The sequence below is a fragment of the Cyrtonyx montezumae genome, unplaced genomic scaffold, assembly GCF_038088225.1.
Source record: "Cyrtonyx montezumae isolate F1298 unplaced genomic scaffold, pur_monq_1.0 scaffold_8, whole genome shotgun sequence".
In the NCBI taxonomy this organism is placed as follows: Eukaryota; Metazoa; Chordata; class Aves; order Galliformes; family Odontophoridae; genus Cyrtonyx; species Cyrtonyx montezumae.
Genome location: NW_027072089.1, coordinates 97,780,173 through 97,801,523, shown reverse-complemented (window position 1 = coordinate 97,801,523; position 21,351 = coordinate 97,780,173). Strand labels below are relative to the sequence as shown.

The 21,351-nt window shown below is 37.9% G+C and overlaps 1 protein-coding gene across 2 annotated transcripts in view; it reads right to left on the bottom strand.

Annotated features, from left to right (window-relative positions):
• The window catches only part of SEPTIN7 (septin 7), a 51,920-nt gene extending 35,364 nt beyond the window's left edge, over positions 1-16,556 (bottom strand). For both annotated transcript variants that reach the window (XM_065752362.1, XM_065752363.1), the window contains exon 1: positions 16,454-16,556. In XM_065752362.1, the coding sequence (XP_065608434.1) occupies positions 16,454-16,463 (10 nt within the window). In that variant the 5' untranslated portion in view covers positions 16,464-16,556. The remainder of the gene's footprint in view (positions 1-16,453) is intronic.
• Positions 16,557-21,351: the final 4,795 nt, after the last annotated feature.

The window sequence follows — 21,351 nt, the reverse complement described above, 5'->3', positions numbered from 1 at the left end:
AGACTTAAGGCCAGTCAAAATCTGAACTAAAGCCTGAAGAAACGGTTGCTTTTGTTGGATCACAGTTTTTCCTAATTAAACCAGCATGGCACTTTATAAATGCCACTGAGGCCAGTATGCCTTTTCAAATACTTAAAATGATGGATCATCACTTCTGTGGTCTTACTTATGCAAGAGACACCCACCATGCCAACTGATCATTCCCATCCAAGCATCTTTAAAAGACTGCCCGTTATATTAAGAAATAGTGTGAAAAATGAATTCCAGTATCTGTAGAAAAACAGAACCTGTTTTAAAGAGCTCTGGACAAACTAGTCAAGAAGAGGCTGAACACATGGAATGAACAGTTTAATTTTTTCCCCTTTCACTTGGTTCTGTTTCTCATTATGCAAGAAAACTTCAAGGTTTTGCAACGGAAAGTACTTGTCTCACTTTCCTAAAAGTCACAGTAACCTGGTTTGGAAAACAAAAAACCCTAACAAGTGCTAAGTACTGAAATGAAAATATTTTCATTTTTACCAGTTTTGATGATGCGCAATTACTGAAAGGCTAGAAAAAAGGAAAAAAACAAATCTGGAAATGAACAAGTCCAACGCTGACTCTAGTAGCACATAGAAAAGTGGGTTTCTGTACAGTCTTGTATCCATGAACTTCTGTGAAGCTAATCATCCTTGCCATGTTTTGATGGGAGATCTCACAAAGGAATGAGGGAACTAGGAAACGGAAGATCACCTTATTTTCCAGTGGTAACTTTCTGCTAGTTGCATTACTACCAACATTAAAATGACGGAAGGAGAACTAGAAACAGACAGTTAGCCACATCCAATTGGTTGGTGGAAAAAGAATCGTGGCAAAGAAATCCTTTGGCATTGATAATAAATGTGATTGAAAAAAAGGCAACTAGGTGAGTTAAAGAGCCTCAAAAATAAGAGTGATGGCAATGACTGCCAAGGCATTTGCAACAATCCTACTACATGTGAAAAGACGTAAGTCTAGATTCTTCCTATCCTTATTTAAATGCTAAGGCCATAAGAGCTCATTGATTAAACACTGTCCTTGTAAAATGGAAGAAAATAATCTCTTTACAGATTCAGTAGAGTCATTTACTGTTGCAAATTACAACAACAACAACAAACAAGGCACTTTTTGTACTTGAATATATGTAGGGCTATCAAGAACTCCATTCTCAAAAGCTCTCTGAACAGAGCTTCCCAGTGCTAAAGCCATGCAGAGCAGCCATTCTGCAAGGACATGGTTCAAACTGGCTGTCACACAGGGGAAAGAAGCACAAGCCACCCCAGCACCCATCACTGGGTGGAAGTCAAATAATGCCACAGACAAAAAAAACAACAAATCAATCAGAAAGCTGTGGAAAATGGTTTCAGGCAAGATTCAGACTTCAGCAAAAACATCTGCATCAAACTCTAATATTAAATAGATAAATGAGCCCTTTGCTCTCCCAAGAAAATTGCTTACAAAAATAAGGTCACCACAGGCAACCATAACAAATTTCTTAACATTATGCATTTTAGAGCGTTTTTTTTTTTTCTGAATTCATTTGCACTGTAAAATAAAGAGATCAAGGTTGTCACTATCACCTTCCAAAACATCTTTCTTTCCCTTCCTAGTTTAAAAAATCCAACCAATGAATTCTAGCAGTGAATTATAGGCATGATTTGCTCCAGAGATAATTGAGGTATTAAAGGGACCAACTAGACTTGCTCCTAATTGAACATAACTTGCTACTTCCAGTACCCAGGCTGTTTCACTACAATCTCCAACATCTCTCAGGCAACATCGCAGTACTGCAACTCCTACTATGGTGCTATACTGCTTCTTTTTTACTAGACAGACAATTTCAGAAATTAAAAATAACAACAACAACAACAATAATAATTCCTTACTAGCTGGTTTTCTAATTACAGCAAGGAGTTTCTTCCTGACTCCAGCCCTCTCCAAAAAAGAGATGCAGATTTCTTCCTCTTCTTACATTCAATGGCTTCTCCCCTGTTGACATCGTAAGTACAAGCTAGGTCATTTCCACTGCTTAAAACATATAGCTAACCCATTCCTTGGTCATAAATTCCTTAAGACACACTTTACTATTAAATGAACCATTTAACAGAATTCAATTAAAGATTCAAGTTGAATCATTTCTTTGAATTACTTTAACCTGCCAATCCTGAAGTCCTTGCACTAGCCCTGCTTAAAGTACATCAGGACAAAAACAGATTTTCTGTGGGGGATTCTCTTATTTTATTTTGAAGACATCACTGGAATAACTAAAAGAGCTAGTTATTGCAAGTGAGGGAGACCAAACAAAGTGACTTGGATGGCTTCTTTGCATGTTTACTCAAACAACAGCTATCATCAGGAAAATTGCCTTATTTTGCAGAGTCCATACAGACTCTGTATGGACTTTCCAACTATATGCTCACAAAAACAACTAGAAGTCCTGTCTTTCTTATTGCCCCAGTTGTTCCTTAACTGGCTCTCCTAGAAACTAGTTACCCCCACTTCTTACAAGGACATTTCTGCATCTTCCTCTTTCTACTCATACTCTCTCTTCCAGAGGAGTATCCTCAGCAAACACCTCACAGCAGGCATTTGCTAGCTAATCTGCCAGCTACCACCAATCCTAAGACAAAGCCCATTTATACTGAACACTAGGGATACAAAGCCAAACAGTCCTACACAAGTGTTATAAAGAGTGTCTGTATACCAACATGACATTTTTGATTTCTTTGACCCTTGAAATTCTTCAAGAGGTCCCAGTGTTGTGCAGGGAGATGGGTAAAGGAAAAGAATCTGATACTGCCAGCATGAGCATGGAGACTTCTGTCCACAAGGGAAACAAACTCTCTGGTGTCCGACAAAAGGTATGGGGAAAATAGAGCTGGTATTTTACAGACATCTGCAACCTCAAGTTGAACTATAAAAGTACTTATTTAAAAACTTGTATGCAGAATACTCTCCCAGTCTCAAGGGGCTCCTTTGCATGATCACTGCCAGCCTTAAGTTACCTAAATGATTTTTCCTAGATAAATGACTCAATAAAACAGGCAGGCTTTTATGCCTCAACCCCAAAAAGAAACAGTCTTCCTTTTTCCTCTTTTCCTCAGAGCTTCAGGGCTTTTCTTTCCCCATTCAGAGACAGGAGTGACTAAAAAATTTTTGTTCAACCAAGAGAGGAACACACCCTTAGTAGCTTTTCCCCTGCATTCCATATAGCTCTGTAATAATTCTTCTGGATGCCAGCTTCATTGCAGGGGTCTGTTGGTTTGTTTGCTGCTCCTCCTTTGGAGTGCTGAAGCACTGCTGTACCCACAGCAGAGCAGTGCTTTCCAGCACCCCTGTACTAAAACAGCCTTGAAATGAAGAGCCACTTTCTCTTAAAACACAGTGGCTGTTTGCCAATCAAGGCAGACAGATTTAGAGTCAAAGCTGAAAAGTATCTATTAATACTGGAGCCTTGATGGTGCAATGCAATTATTCAGAACAACCGATGGACTCTGCTATCAAACTGCCTGGAAATTAGGTCCTTTAACCCTCTGTTCAGGAATTCTGCCCAAGAAAGCAAACCTGAAATAGTCAGCGTAAGCTTCTGCAATTTTTGCAACTGCACTCCAACACTCTCATATCTCATAACCTACTGAACGTGTTTTATTTACAGTTCTAACATGAGACCGCTTGCCCAGACAGCAACAAGCAGCACAATACTGTCAGGCTACTTTGAGTAATGTTTTGTGTGACATACGCTCGAGGAGAACATGAATTTAGCACCTTTGGATTATAGGGAAGGAGACTCAACACAGTTTCTTTCCTCGCCATTTGGAAAAGAAAAAACTGCTCAGTACACGCATAGCAAACATACCATTTCACCTGGGTTGTTATGCACCAGATCTCCTAAGACTTCAAAAGAAACCAATGCATTCAAGAATCTTTTCACATACAACTTTGACATCAGTCTAAATCAACCAAAAACAACCCTCAAACCACAAACGAGTGCAGTTTTAAAGCTGCTCTCATCTTTTTCTTTTAATCGTTTCTTTCCGAAAGCATCACTCAACCCCAAGAACAGATGAAATACTATTTTTGAGCTTTGGTGCATTTAACCATGAAGGACCAACACTAAACAACTACTATGTTTCACATAACCTCAACCAAAACGACAAAAAAAAACCGTATGTAACACGACAGAAGGCTCTATTAATCCACGCTATTCAGAACATACACAAGCAGTGCTTAGTTTTGATTTCTGACCAAGGACTAACTGCTGATTAGCAGGCTTAGAACTGAGATATTAATAAATCTGCTTTGAAGAGAAGTTGGAATAGTTTCAACAACGTTTGAGCAGTGATCCACACAGTCACAGTTACTATGCACAAACTCAAATGCAGCCAACAAGACATATAGTCAGGAGAAAATACACGTTTTGAAAATAGCATTACACAACAAGGTTAATAGCAGTTAGAAAGGCAAAATTTTACTCATTTTAGAAAGACTTGAGCTCTGCTGGGAACTTTTTCCCCCCAGGTGTTCAATGTATTCTCTGCTGACCTGCACATAATTTCTATATCCAGGTTTTGTTGATGAAAAAATTCAAATTTTGTATTCCTAAACTAAAAGCCTCTGAAACTACTCTAGAGTGAAATTATATGCCTCAGAAGAGCTGGAGAATGCAAAGCACTTGTTAATAGCTTCAATGCATCCCTTGTTCAGCAATGCTGCACTCTATAAAAAGAAAAGCAGAAAGCTCTAGTGTTCTGGATGCAGCTAGCTTATTTTTTTTTAAAATAACCTATGGCTTTAACTGGAGACTTCAGATTAAAATGTTATGCCAAACACCATCCATTTGAGCCAGAAAACTGATCCAGCCACTCAAAAAGCCGTAAGGGGAAAAAAAAAAATAGCCTTTCAGAATGGAATAGTGTATATATCCATGGCATGATGCAGACTATAAAAAACACAGACCACCACATCTGCACAGCAATTAATTTTACACTTCTCGATTACAGTGGCTGCTTTTGTTAGACACAACTCCCCGAAGTTGGAAATAAGTTCCATCATCCAACAGTTACACAATGCACTGACACATCTGCGAGCCTGACTACTGAAAGGGCAAGCCCAAGACACACTTAATCATTCATGAGGAAACAACCAATGTGCTCACAGTGTGTAAAATTTCCCTCACTTGGAAGGACTGCGGGCACCTCCACGGCAGATCTCAAAGTGATGCTACTGAGGAAGATGTAGAGGACAGAAACCCTGTAGATCCATGATATTTTTAAAACTTTTGTATCATAGAATAACCAAGGTTGGAAAAGACCTACAAGATCATCCAGCCCAACCGTCCACCTATCACCAATTGTTCTCACTAAACCATGTTCCTCAACACAACATCTAAACATTCCTTGAATACCTCCAGTGTTGGTGACTCCACCACCTTCTTGTGCAGCCCATTCCAGCACCTGACCATTCTTTCAGAGAAGTAGCATTTCCTAACACCCAGCCTGAATCTCCCCTGGAGCAACTTAGAGCCATTCCCTCTAGACCTGTTACTGGTACTCCAGAGAAGAGGCCAATCCCCAGCTCCCTTCAGGCAGTTATAGAGAGCAATGAGGTGTCCCCTGAGCCTCCTCTTCTCCAGACTGAACAATCCCAGCTCCCTCAGCCATTCTTCATAAGGCCTGTGCTCCAGACCCCTCACCAGCCTCAGTGCCCTTCTCTGAACATGCTCCAGGGCCTCAGTATCTTTCTTGCATCGTGGGACCCAAAACTGAACACTGTACTCAACATACAGCCTTACCAGTGCTGAGTACAAGGGGAAATGAGAACTCAATAATAATTTTTGCAAATTTCTTCAAAAATAAAAATCTACTGCACCTCAAAACTAAGCAGAAATAAAGTTCTCTTTGCCTTACACTTTCCAACCTCTCAGTACCTTCCCACCTGGGAATATCAAGTACTTATTTTCTCCCAATAGCTTCAAGAGCTGTAGCTTGTGCTTGCTTCTAGAAGCAGACTAATCTGAAGCCACACATATGTTCTGACATATGCAGTACTATGTTACAAAACATGAAAAGAACTGAAGACGTTTTTGAATACTGAGTAATAAAAAGCCTTCTGGAAAGGATCTGAAGTACATCAACAAGCTCCACTCAGAAATCTCAGAAACAAGAACTCTGGAAATGAAAAGATGCCACACATACCCAGCAGTGGTGCTATGAAACAGCTCCTTGAGCAGAGCAGGTAGCAAGGCACAAGAAGATAGAGCTTCTAATCTCCACTTGGCTGCATAAATACCATCTATGTGCATTCCAACTGAAAAGTTACACGGGATCCCTTACAGAAAGAGATTTTTCAGTTCCAGCATTATTTTCTTAGCTGGGCAATAAAGATTGCCAAAAATGTAACAGTGTACCCAAATCTATGCCAAACTCAATTATAAGGACACAACATAAGAAGTCAAAAAGGAAATTTTATATAGCCAACTGAGACTGCAGTTCATGACAAGCAGCAGCTGTTTATTTCTCTCTTCATAAAAAGGAAGAACCAATCAGTAACATTCCTCCACACAGCCATTGCTCTGACGATACTTTGAGTACTGCTATGTGCTCCACAAATCTCTCACATCAGAAAGTTCCTGTTCTTTGATGAAACATCCTTTCTAAAAACTCACAGGCAAGGAAACATATAGAAAGCACAGCTAACCTAAATTTAGCATATACGCCCACCTTTCCAAAAGATGCTGCAATCTACATCACTTCTAACTGTGTCAAAGCGAATTCTCTATCTTTTCCGCAGAGTCTAAAGTGCTACAGGCTCTCAAATTGTTATCCAGTAATGACCAGACTCAAATTTGACCTAAAGCACGTTGGTAGCCACTGCTGCTACAACAATACACCCTTTATTGGAATGATCCATACTGACAAACGTCTCAGAGCTTTGCATATTGAAGTCGCACTCGTTCACATAAGATCTACCATTAGATGCAATCTCACTGAATGTTAGTTTCTCTTTGAAATAATCCCTTTCATCTTCAGTTAAACAAATAATCAGCATCATGTCATCATTTCAACTACCATCATAACACTGATCCTCCTTTTCATTTTCTCTGTTTTCTATATATCCTTCTGACTGTATGCTTACCTGGTCTCTGATACCACCTAACACAACTTAACAGACGTTAAAAAAGACAATATTTTACACTGCTCTCCAAAAGCAAATTATTTCTGCTACAGAATTACATTCCTGGGTTTTTCTTTCTTTTTCATTTTCTTTAAATAAAAATGAAAAAATAAAATCCATAAAGAGTACCGAAGCCAAGAGAGAACATACATACACAGCACAAAGCCCAGCAGTCAGCCTGTACAGTGCAATTTATGTTTTGAGCTTGCAGGTCTTAACTCCTTTCTCATTAAACAGATGCATAAAATGGTTTGTTATCCGCTGAAGAACATATTTCTGTTGTTCCTTAAAGCAAAAATAAAAAATTAAGTAGAACCTCAAACAGTCTGAGTATCTGCAAAACGCATAAAGTAATTCCTGAGTCAGTTGTATTTCATTCAGTTATTTGAATGCTTGCCAGCTGACATCTATCAACTGAAGCAGATACATTCAGTCAAATAAAAATGTGCAAAAAATAGTCTTCTGTTGAAGCCAGTCTAACAGCATATATAATAAATAAAAGCCACATCCTCTTATTTGCTGCACAGACTGGAAGAGCTGTGATAATTCAAGCCAATGTGTTACAGTTTGAGGGATATCCAAGACTAAAATCTAGTCTTGATCATCCAGTCTCAGCTCACTTTTCTGCAATCAGTTGAGCTGTCACCATTAAATCATACAAAAACATCAGGTAAAAGGATCCAAGAGCACAGAACAGGAGCTATGTATTTGAGAAAGACACTTTATTTGTTTTCCAACTAATAAATCAACTTACGCTGCTAATGAAATTCATAAGTAATGTGCATTATTTCATCACATTCAATTGGTTTTGTAGCAAAAGTAAATTTGAAGCACAAAGATTTTGCAACACTAACAGAAGCCTGTTCTCTGCAGTGGCAATTCTTTCTGTTCGTTAGCTTCAGTTGCCCAGCAAGAACTAAGAGACAAAACATAACCTTGAAATAACTGTTCAAATATAAGTTTTATGGATTCTGAGCACCCCAGACTACAATGAACTACAAACAGAGAAGTTCTGTAAAGCCATGGTGAAAGAAATGAATGCAAAATCAATCCAGAAACATGCATACAGGGAGATTAGGCATAGCAGGCAATGGGACCCCAGGCAAGATCATGTTCCTCGATATCAGGAATCATCAGTCTTCCTAAATCTCACAAACTGGCCACAAAAGCTGTGAATGAGGTGTGGGAGACAAGGATCTCTTTTTATTCCTCATGTTAATGCCTTCATTAGCTGCTTCACGCAGGCTTCAGAGTACACAGAAAAAAGGTGGTTAGCATTTTGTTCAGAACTACTTCTTACTGCGTTAGAAGAATCATACTGACAAAGTTATCTTCGGCAATAAATGTCACATACTAAATGTCTACAAAAAGGTGATATAATTTATTTTCTAACTCTGGATTTCTTGCTGGAAGCCAAGAATGTTCACCACAAACCTGAATTGCCATTTTAGAGGTTTGTACATTTCTCCAGTTGTTTGTCAGAGGCCTAAGATACAGGAATCCTGGCAACTAAAACTTAGCAAGCTGAGAAGGGAAATATTCCAAATTACAGTTAAACTTCAATACTGTGTTTTATGTTTCTCGCTTCTCCACAGGTCAGTAAGGAATAATAAAAAAAAAAGCACCTACATATTATGCAAGACCTAAGCAAATTGATCAGTGAAAGTTCATCCTCAGAAGAGCCCCTTCTGTGACTTAACTTGTGCCATCCCATAAAGAAACAATGCTATTTTTACTGCAGGGTATTTATTATCTGAACTGCTCAAAGTTCTTTGACACTTATTTGTTACAGAGCATTTTCTGGAGTAAAAAAAAAAATCTGCTTTATCAATAGAAAATGTAAATAGCTACTAATGAAAGCAGTGAAGAAAAAATAACAGGAAACAGACAGTAAACTTTCTCATACCTCCACCAAGCACGAACAGATGGTAAAAGAATTGCTGACTTTCAAGACAAACAAAAACGTTTACTCAGAAAAATTCATATCTCCCTTTCAACTCAGCAGGATGAACTCAAAGTCTCCTCGTGGGAAGATGATGCAGACACAAAAGGAAATTAATGGATTACAATTTAATACAGACATAAATTGAATGCAATACAGATTTTTACCATGGTGTTTTAGGATATATTCATCCATGAAAACTCAACCAGCTCTTTAATAGAATACTGCATCACCGATCAACCACACAGAAGAACTTCAGAATATTCTTGAGACCACATCATTCGTAATGAACATCAGAATATGTGTCCCATTACATTTGGGACAATAGTTCAAAACTGTTTAACCACGTGAACTGCAAAAAGCAGATCCCTGATAAACTTTGCCTCACAGTGAAACAACAGAACATTCTGTTGTATCACAGGGAAATAATGTTCAAATAAACAAACCAACCCAGATATTGGGTAAGAAAAGATCCATTCCAGTAAGATGCAAAATATCAGATCAAACAACAGATTTCACTTACTTCTAAAGCACGCAGTTCCCCAGCACGTTTTGTGTTGAAAAACATTATTTCCATAGTGAAAAAAGGGCAGCGTGGATCAAAGTAGCAATAACAACCAATGCACATACCTGATCCATTCCCATTCTTGTACTTGATGCTCAAGTCTGCATCAGTTCAGCTTATCAAGTGTCACCAGCTGCTCATGTGAATCATCACAACATTTTTCAGCAGTGGTTTGTTTTACAGTTCTTCACTTAGATGCAATGCTTGCTATTCTCTCCTGGAAAGTGCTCCACAAACATTCCAACAACTGCCAACAAACGTTAATTTAATACTCAACTGCTTACGTCTACCTATAGAAAACAGACCCGAGATTCAGGGTCGGCCTATAAATTCAAAACCTAACAGATTGCAAAATTGCCATTTTCAAGAGAACTGCAGCTTACAGTTACAGACTCCTCTGGGAATGCTTTGGATTCTCTACAAGCAACCACGCAGTCACCTTACACAGAAAACAGTATGGCTTCACATGCCCCAGGTACAATACCACAGCCAGGTGTTGCACAAACAACTCACTGCCCTCGCCCTGTTCTATTACTTTGGGTCCTCCAGTTGTGCCTCTTTTCATTCTGAGCAATTCCCATTAACCACAGTCTATTTTTGCCTTTCCAGAGAACCATCTGTACCATGAAAAACTCTTGGTTTTCTTTGATGGAAATATCTGAATGATACACATTACATTAGCTTTGACACATTCCAAGTTTTGTTACATGTCGTCAGCATAATTTCTGGCTCAAAGCCTCATCAGTGACAAATACTAAGCTAAGACTGCTTGTGAAATTAGAAAGTCAGGCCCACCCTCCAAAAAAAAAAAAAAAAAAAAACCTTAGTTCCTTCTTCCTATTAAGCTGGAAGTATGTTGAATGACATTATAAGCATTACATTAATACAATGACCCATCACTATTTCACGACAGAGTTTAAGAGATCTTACATTTGTATTTTCAGTACAAGTAATAAAATAAGCTACATTGAAAAGCTGGGATGGAAGTAAAGGTTGACAGCTGACAATCCAAACGCAAGAATTTATCTGACATCACAGTCAACTCAACAGCCTTTCTCTTCTTTAAGCACTGATAAATCCAAATAGCCTGGCTTAGGTATCACACTACAGTAAATGACTGGAATAGCACCAGAACAGAAGCAGACAAATTCTTAGAACATGCTCATTCTCTTTAATGAAAATAATCCTAGAGAGGAGTGGGGTATAAACTCTAACTCAGCAGTAAACATGCTCAGAAGCTCCATAGAAAAGCATCCAAAATGCATGTAACAGCCACACTACGCACAGTTACTGGAGAACTGAACAAAATCTAAGAGCTTCAACTGCAGTCACAGTGAAGATCTGAGCTGGCTCTTGCAATATCAGCCCAAGGGAAAACACGGATAAAGCAAATCAGAAGAGTCACATTTAACATAGCACTGCGGATTTACTACAATTGGAAGTAGACCACAAATACTCCGTCCAAGAATATCACTTTGGTCACAAGGTTAACCTATTCATTCATGAAGTTTGCTGAATTTCTTGATACAGCAAGCAAGTCTAACAGCCAACAGGAATAGCCAGGCTATCTTCAACCCATACAGCACATTCACCTTCTAGAGAAAAAAAAAAAAAAAGAAAAGAGACTTCTACATGAACCTCTCTCCAGCCTTGTTGCAACAACAGTCCCAAAAGTAGTCCAACAGTAACTGTCACCTGATAATCTGAGGCTATCAGAAACAGTACTAACTGCACAGCATTCTAGCACATTGTTACTTACAAGATGGGAAACATCAGCTCATACCCAACCAGTACACCACAAGAGCTCATGACCATCTGATGGATTTTGAGTGTAGAATCAAACATCTGCCACCTGACAACCAACTTCAGAAGCAGACATATCCACCAGGAAGGTATTTTCTTTAAGACATGTTTGAATCTACTTTAAACACCACTGCATCCAGTTATCTACAACAGCTTGACTAGGACGTTATGCAATAACTGTTACATCTAAAAAGCATTCAATCATTGGCAACGTTTTTTGCCAAACATTGAGTTCACAGCTACACTGTTAGGTTAGGTGAAAGTCTCTACCCTCAAATCCCCTGCCAGGAAGCACACAAAAAGTACAAAAAATGTGGCTTTGTCCAAAATGCTGCCATAGCAAGAAAATACTCAGTTCTGTTTAAATACACCCAGCAAGGTTTCATCAGACTGTCCCTTAGGTGCCTCCCCGCTTCTCAAAACAATATTTTTATATAACAACGTGGCCTTAAAGTAAGTCACCAAGTCTCTATATGGTTGCACACCTTACAAACGCAAGCAGAAGTGCCAAACGTCTCTCCCCTTAGCTAGGGCATCCAGGAAGAGATGCCATGCTGGAGCTGGCTTTCACACAATCTACTCAGAGAATGTGGCATCCAAACAGCTAATCAAGAAAATAGAAACCAAAAGGCTATTTGAAAGCTGCACAGCTTCCCAACTAATGTTGGAAATTGTTAATTTAAAGAAATAAAAAGAGCAGGTGCACTGTTTAGCTCTTACAGGTTCCAAGCACTCCTATATGCAAGTCTAAGCTACTGCACAGTGAGAATGGGAAAGGCTTAACAGAGGTTTAACAAAAATAGGTTAAAAAAAAGTGTTTTCTTATTTTTCCATTATGGATTGAATAAGAAAAAAAAATGCTGCGAGCAACATGTGAGCACTTGAAGAGCCATGGTTGCTAGATAAGCTTAAATATTTAGACTGACTTTCAGCAACACTAGATTTCAACAATAATTCAGTGTAGAAAGTTTCTCTTCCTCCATCAGCCTTTGGTCTTACCATAGCACTAAAAAAGCAACAAGCAAAGTACTACAACAAAGGTGAGAAGAGGAAGTACACTGCAAATGTCTGAGTGGATGAGAGAAGATCTATCTGCAGCCAGGCAGCCCTGTGAACAAACACTTCAAGTTCACACTGAAAAGTAACGCAGTGGAAGAATGTGCAATGCAGGCTAGTAAACTCAGATTAGTGACATTTCACTCATTGAAGAGATACCATCTTCTTTCCTAGAGAAGGCTTTCTGGAGTTCAGCTGCCTTCCTGTCTCCAAAAAGCTCCGATTGAGTTATTTCCACAAAAAGCAGTGACATGCTAGCTAGTGAGGTGTTACTCCATCAACAGAAATGATTTCCAAGGGATATGTCATCTCTGGAAATACCCTGGCTCTGTACCATACTCTACCCATTTTCTGTACCTTTCCACTAGTACTTATTTAAAAAATATTTACTTATTAAAAATATCTCAAAACACAGCAGATCAACAACAATCAGAAACATCCCAAAGAGAGGTACCATCTACCCACATGTTATTTTTTCACTCAACTATTCTTCCTATCCTGCCATTTACTGGATGGGTTTTATTCCACCTAGATGTCACAGCTGGGAAGGAAGAGTACTGCAAGGACAAAGGACAAGTACACACAAGCATCTCAGGCTGTTGGTATGTTTGCTGACCTGATAAAACCACACCAAAAAGAGAACAGAAGGGTAATTCTCATCAGAGTACGATACATCATCAGAAAATACTACTGTTACACCAGTCAAAATCTTCTCCAGGGACCAGTAAAGGCATTTTTCTCAAAAGCAACTTCAAGTCCTGCAAAATACAGCCTTCCTATTTCTGTCCAAGCCAAAAAGCAATGTTTAAAAACCAAAACATTTTAGTGCTTGCATATAATTACAAACAAAACACCATCACAGTACAGTATTTTCCTTTAAGTTGTAATCCACAGGTGATCTACAAGACTAAAGCAACAATTAGAAAACAAAACAGACAATTTGCTATAGGAAAGGTTTCAAAACTGCTTTCAGAGTCAAAGCTACCACACAGCTGGTCAAGAAAAAGTAGAAAGGTCCTTTGCAAAGTCACTTGCCTGTGGAGGGTTCTGCACACACTGCAGATCAGGTGAGTTTTTTCCAACAAAATATACAAGTCCAACCACTAAAAAGTGTCATTAAACTCAAATACCTCAGAGCACACTGCTCTCAGAAAAGTCACCTGAAATAATTAAGCAGAAGTACTAGTGACTATGGGTAGGAAGTCATGATTTATTTTAGAGTTCTTCTTATCTCCTTTGGCATCAGTTCAAATCACTTGTTGCATAATTTCTGTACAACTGAAGCGTAATTTACAGATTCAGTGCTTTGAAGAAAAAGAGCAAAAAGAAAGTTTGTTGTACACCTCTCACTGCACTGAAATAAAGAAAAAAATGAAAGAAAACAACACAGCCAATACACAATTGTGAGCTGATTTCCTATCCCCAGGAAAGACACTTTCAGTGTTCATTCTAAAAATGCAAGTAATGTCAGAAACAGTATTATTTCACTTTAAATGATGATTAGCCTTTTATTAATTCTAATGCAGAATTAATGGTCCCATGAAGGATTTAAACACAAAACAATGTCCAAAACACAACCAAACACCCAGGAAAAAGAAGAGTTCTCAGTCCACAATTTTTAAAGAAAATTTTATAGACACTACCAAAGGAAACAACTGAATTTAGAGAAAGCATGACTATAGTTAACGAGATTGAAAAAGTAGAATGTTTATGATGGCTAAACTTAAACAGCCACCGGAATTACTCTTCAAAGTTCATTTTCAATGACACATGAAATATCAAATGTGAACATCTTAACTTCAGCTGTTTATAAGTATTTCATAAATACATCACCTTTTAGTTATGCTTAATGTAAACACCAGAACACCTGACAATCAGCAACTATATTCCAGAAAATACTTCACTAGTGATAAAACTCACTGCACTGAGCCCAGACTTGGATCAAATTGCAGGACAGCACGCTGCCCCGTGTGGCTGAAATGGAGCCCTTTCCAAAGCTATGCCCCCAAGCATCTTCCAGCAGCTCCAACTGTACAATTACTTATACCAGTAAGTCCCTCCAGAACACCATCAACCATTACCACATTCTATCCTACTGTCAGCTAGAGACTGCAAACTCACGTTAGTGTACAGTACCTCAAGGCATGAACACAGCAATAATTACTTGAATTAAATTGCCCAGAGCTCAACATTTACAAGCAAGTATTCAGTAAAATGCAAACTCATGTTCATATTTAAAACGGATAAATCTTTTCAGCACAAGATGCATTACTCTGAAATTCCCCACCCAAAAATACTCTTACCCACAAGGTATTAGTAAGAGATCATGTACCATTTGTTTCCAACATTCACATCCCAATACAGACCTTCTGTACTCGAGGTATGGTAGAAATCAACATTCAGAAAACAGCTAACAATTCTTTGAGTAAGCTTGCAGACAATGTAACAAATTCCTTTACAAATGAAATTAGGTTTCAATACTGTATACAAAAACAGTACTACACAGAAAAGTAGTAACAATTTTCTAATCAAGATCTTATTTTCCATCCAATTTTGGACCACTTTTCTTCTCAAAGGACACCATTTTCTACTGTTTCCCTAAATGCAACAGCATTAGACTGAACTACAAAGAACAAAAATTTAAATTTACCCACTTCCTACTGTTCTAATATATGAGTACGTGTATTATTTGTGCTTTAAGTGACTTGATTCTTTCAAGAATGAAACAATGAAGAGCAAAACACAGCCCATGTTGGCATAATCTTGAAGACAGTTTTTCCTTCCCACCCATTAATTCCCAATAGCAGAAAACCAAATTTTATTAAAAACAGAAGATTTCTGTAACGAGTGAATTATGGAGTTGGATACTGGATTACAAAGGGACCTCTAGTTCCAAAATAAATAAATATAAAAAACAACTCAAATTTTAAAAACGTTCACTTTTTGATCAAAAGAAAATAACTGAACTACAAGTATTCACCAATCTGACCTTGGTTTCTAACTTTGTCAACAGTACTTTTATGTAACCAGTACATGATGACTGCACAGTATGTCCCACTGTATTGATGACAAAACAAAGCAGTAAAGCTATCCAAATTACAAAAGACAAAAGCAGGCATCAAGAAAGAGACAGATGGTTATTACAAAATTATTTTGTGTTGTTTTGACCATTAGCATGACAAAATTGAATTACATAACCAGTACATATGCTTCAGTACCAAACTGTAACGATGATCTACAACCATACAAATACTCAAACAAGAATAAAAGGGAAATCAGATGTCCTATCAAGGCAGATAACAATTTGGGTTATCACAGGCACCTAAATGAACAGTTAGGTCCAGCATTTTTCATCCATACCAACTACAGTTTCAAATTGACTGTAGTCCACAGGGAACTCATTGTTTACATTTGGTTTTCGTTGCAACCATACGAACTAGGAAGGTTTGTTTGAATTAAAACTTTGATTCTGTACCACAGCTTTGTGGCCACAGAAAAGCAAAATACACTGGATCTGGTCGAACAGTAGGATCTTACTTCGCTTTTGGATCTTAGATTCTCATGCTGCGTTCACTATAGTAAAAGCAGTTCAATTTTTATTCAGCTGAAAATCTGAGCTCAAATTCCTTTGTATTCTGTGATACATGCAAGTCATATTTTAGATAAGACCAACAACAGCCTTTTTTCTTAAAATACATAAATTGTATAGATCTCATTCTTTATTTTCTTCTTCATCTACTTGCAGAAGACATCCTCTTTTTGAGCTCTCTATTTAACAGTCAAGAAGATGCTTATTTTCTCAAAAGATTGTGCAAAATAAAATGTAACATGATGATGTTACTCTAAGAACTACGTCAACATCCAGTGACTACTACTCAATGAATAAAGAAACTTACCTACTACCATGAGTGTGAACTCAAATCCTCTCTTCACGGACTTCCGGTAAACTTGATTTGGAAGATTTGCAAACCCCACATATCCTTCAAGGTTCTTCTGTTGCTAAGACAAGAGATATTTACAAGTTTAAAAAGCTTCCGACTTCTTAGAGGCTTGTATTTTCTTAGAAACAAAAAAGTCAGTGTCTATCCTACCTCCCAACACCTTGAGCTGTGTACATCAAAGACAGTGGAATACACTACAGCAGTAAAGAAGAAAAAATATTTTTGGAAAAAATTCTTTTTTTTTTCCATTAGATAGCTGAAAAGTCTGGCACAGAAAGCTAGCTACATTAACAGCAATTTTGAGCAAGTGCAATAACCACATTATGACCGTGCAAGCACAACAGTGTACAAGTACAAGCATTAGAAACTGTTCCAAAACTCATTTGAAACATGGGCATGTTACGGAGCATATTCTTGTGAGTCATGTGGTACTGCCCCAGTATTCCTGGGACTAACTTAATGCACTCTTCTGCATCACAAGCTGGAGGCCCTTATTAATGCCTTTGCAGTAAATCTATGCATTTGAAAAATGCAGCATACATACAACAAACCCTTCACAAATGTTAAACTTCATCTGCCTTTTACTGTGAAGAAGTCATTCATAACATTGCCTGCTATGAAAAGAGATGAGAATTCTGGCTGCTAGCCATTGTTCTTTCTTGCCACAAAAATGAAAATGTTGGAGGTACTTAAAATGCTGCTCCCTCACTGTACTAGACCCGGCAATCCTCCAGACATCAGCCATATTACTTTTAAGCCATTCTTCTAACAGAACCCTAGAAATGTGTTTGATGATTGATCTGGTCTGAGGATCTTCTGAGACACAACAGTTTAGCTCCTTCATAGAAAAGGTGAAAATACTTCTGACACAATCGTCTACTGAATGCAACACAGGATACTGTTTTATACAGAACAATGGCTTTAAAACAGTAGGTTATGTCCAACTGAAGTTGACAGAATGTGACATGATACTGCCTCAGTTTCAAAGTTTAAGAGTTACACGCATTTAAAGCTGAAGCACTGTCTGCCAATTTGTATTCTCCTCTCCAAGACTAGCTTCAATGGGACAGAGATGCTATAGAAACACAGATCTGTCTATTATAGGCACTACTGCCTTAGAACGTGATTGTACGTATTGTAAGTATGGTTGAATTAAATTTGTCCATGGTTGACTCATGTTTATTTAGATGTCTTTTCTAAATACTGAAATAAACAGGAAAAATAAACTTGCTTACAGTCGTAACTCCTGTAGTTCAAAAGAAAATGAAACCATTATTCTCAACCAAGGCTACAACACTATACAAAATAAATTTGGTGATAGCGCCAGTATAAGAAATAAATCTGAAGAGGCCCAATTCAGCATAACTACTTAGAAAAGAAAGATTTAATCCTAACACTAAATGATTATCAGCTCTCATTTAGTGATAATACAATGTATTAATTGTCTTTCCTTTTTAAAAAGGTGCTATCCTTCAATTAATTCATACAGAATCAATACATACATACTGAGAGGAATGTTTAATGACAGCCTGCTAAAGCTAAGTATTATAGCTTCATGTTCAAGCACACATGGGAACAAATGTTAGTACTTCAGATGTGTGATTCTTGCCTTTTGTCATCAAGAAATCCTAAGATGCTTTTTGTTCCATTTCAGTCTTAGGCTCAACAAAAGGCTCACCAAAAAGTTTCAGAAGACTTAAGTTCTGGGATAATTTTTTTTTATTAATTCAAACATTGTTTTACTTTCTAATCTATTACTAGAGCATGTGAGAAATAGAATCTGCTACATTCTAACAAGCTAAACTGGAGCCAATGCTTCAGAGATAACTCCCACGTAGTTGGATGTTCTTTAACTTATGAAGAAGCTCCTCAATAGGGCAGGTTCTTAATGACTATTAAATATATGTAATAGCTTTTCATCCTACAAGATATAGAATATCTCATCATATTCAGACACTCCGTATAGTTCTACTTGTCAATTTGCAAAATGTAAGCCATTCTTACCAGAAACAGCTGACATACTTCTTTAATACGTAGGAAATATTGAAAATTACTCTTAAGCAAAAGGAATACAACTGCTGTTTTGATTATGCTATTCTTATTTCCTTTCCTTCTCCTTTACGAAGTGTTGTGCATCTGGAATAGTTTTACTACAAAGAATTTTAAGAAATCTGAAAATTAAGCGCTAAACAAAAGTAGACAGCAAGTTTCAGCTTGTTCGCTCTGTTAAGCATATGCATAATGTTTACATTCACAATTTGTTTTAATTTAAACAAAACATAGATGCCACTAAACAATAGGATGTATGAAGTGTCAAATCTGAAATCAATGCCACGTTTAACTCAAGGACTTATATTCCATCAGTAGGAACAAGCCTTTTTAAAAACCAAAAATCAGTTGCCAAATTCCAGTTTCTGGAAAGCCAGTGTCAGCTAAAATTGGCACTTCCACTGTACTGACTTGGCAAAGATCATGTTTGTTCATACACCTTCTACTTCTCAACTAACCAAAAAAATAGGAGGAATCAGATTTCTTCAATTCCTCCAACAACTTCTAAAATAAGTTTTGTTACTTTGTTGTTGTTGTCATTGTTGTTGAAGCATAGCTTCCACTGTATGGACCATCGTGTAGGGTAAGATTTCATGTTTCCAATACTTATCAGAGGGTCTCCTTAACTTTCATTCCTTCCTAATTTTCACCCAGCTCACCTTCAATTCACCTACTAAAGCCTTAACATTTATTGTGCTTGCACAAAAGTTGTAACATGTCTTTAACAAAGTAATACTTACAGCTACTTTGTAAACAACAGATTTCCATCATTTCCAGTGTTGAAGACATTGATAGAATACATCCAAAAGTAGTCCAGTGAAATGATGAATTTGAGCCATAACAACAGGAAGCCCACGGAGGTACACAGCAATCCAGGAACAGAAACAGACAGTGAGGAGAGAAAGAAAAAGAAAACGTTACTTACATTTGATCAACAAAGTTGCTCACTATTCTTCCCTCTAGTATGCTTAGTACACAGTGTTCTACAAAACAGTGATTTAGTCAGTTCCATAGAGAGCTTCATCTCACAACAGTGAGCTAAACAACCTTCACACCATTTTCCAATACAAGCAGTTATCAATAGTCCTTCTTAAGCTACTTGTTTAGTGTGCTTTCAATTATCATACACTATCTGAACCCTCAGCAGACTCAATGGCATTTGTTTTCTTCACAGGTGCTCACTATAATATGTAATCCCATTTCAGACATGATTTTTTAAGCATGGAAAACATACAAAGATCAAAGCCATCATCATCATAAATATCTCTGAAGTCTTTGTATTTCTTGCAACAATTCACACATTCACTGAAGAAGGTCAATTCACTTCTGAGTATTAATGCAAATTTTGACACTGGTTGAACAGACAGAAAATGAAGAACAAAATTAGGATGCAAAAGTTAAGTATCTGCTCAGCATCACTTAACTATGGGTGACAAGAGATCCACGCTAGCTCTCCAACACAGCACTTAAAAGTAACTATAACAACCATAAAAGCCATAACAAATACTCCTCAAATTTGTTTTGGTTTTGGATTTTTTTTCCCCCCACTAAGCATCTTCTGGTGCTCAACTGTTTCAAGATAATGATATAAAAGAGAAGGAAAAAAAAAAAAGTATCTTGTTAGCAAGTTTTAAGATTGCAATCACTGATGCTTCCAAGCCCTAATGTTCAACTTTTAACTATTTCCATACTCTCAGAGGCTCTGAGACTATTTCCAGAAGATTTACACCATCATGGATACTCGCTCAGAGCAGCACTGAGGTTCTCTTTCTCCTTACTATTTAGCAGGATGCATGCCTTTGGGGTCTCCTGCCCATTCAGAGCCATAAGATCTCCCTCTGATTCACTCCACACAAGGACTTCTCTGTTTTGAAATTACCTCCTGTTAGTTACCTGACACACCTGCTTTGGGAAACAGCCTCAATAACCCAACATACTTCAAGGAGAAACAGGAGTTTCATGCTTTTGATCACCTCCACTGCAGCACTCCTTGGTCTGTAATCTTCTACAGAGATCAAGTGAGAACTATGTACAATAACCAAGAGGCAAAAAAAAGTCACAGACCTACACGGCCTTGCCACATGCCACCTCCTGTTCTTTGCTCCTTTCCTAATTCCTCCCAGTGTGCCATTTGCTCTTTTGACCACTGTTCCCGAGCTGATGCCCCTGGGGAACTGAACCACAAGCCCAAGCCCTTGCTCCAGGGCTGTAGCAGCTGTTCACAGCTCAATTCTGATCACACAGCACAAAAGCAGTCCAAGTACCTATCACTTAACATTCTCCTACACAGCATTTTAACGGTCACTTTTTATCAAGTGACCGTTAATATTCTTATGCAAGTCCTCACTGTTGTTCATCATCCCTGTCTTAACGGAGCACAAATGAAAGCAAGTCATATGAGAAATTACACTTGGCCTTAGCTGACTTTTGATGCATCCACTTAGTGCACTCAATGTTATTTTAATAGAGGTTAGCCCCAAGCAAAATGTCAAAGCCCACATAAACCAGCAGCAGAGCGGGAGCTTTTAGATCCATCATCTGAAGCAACGGATTAACAGCCAACAGCAAGCTGTTCTAACTGTGTAGCTGACAAGAAGAAAGCAAGCAAGCAATATCTTAGGAGGCTTTTCACAAACGATGACACTCACAAAATCCTAATCTCCTTGTCATCTGCCAAGTCTGTCTATCATCTCTGTTGTTGCTCACTCTCTGCAATTTACATCTCTCTTCATTCTCTGCTGATCACATGCAGGAGAAAAATAGAAGTCATTCTTCAGATAATACTATCTGGGCCAAAGGATGGC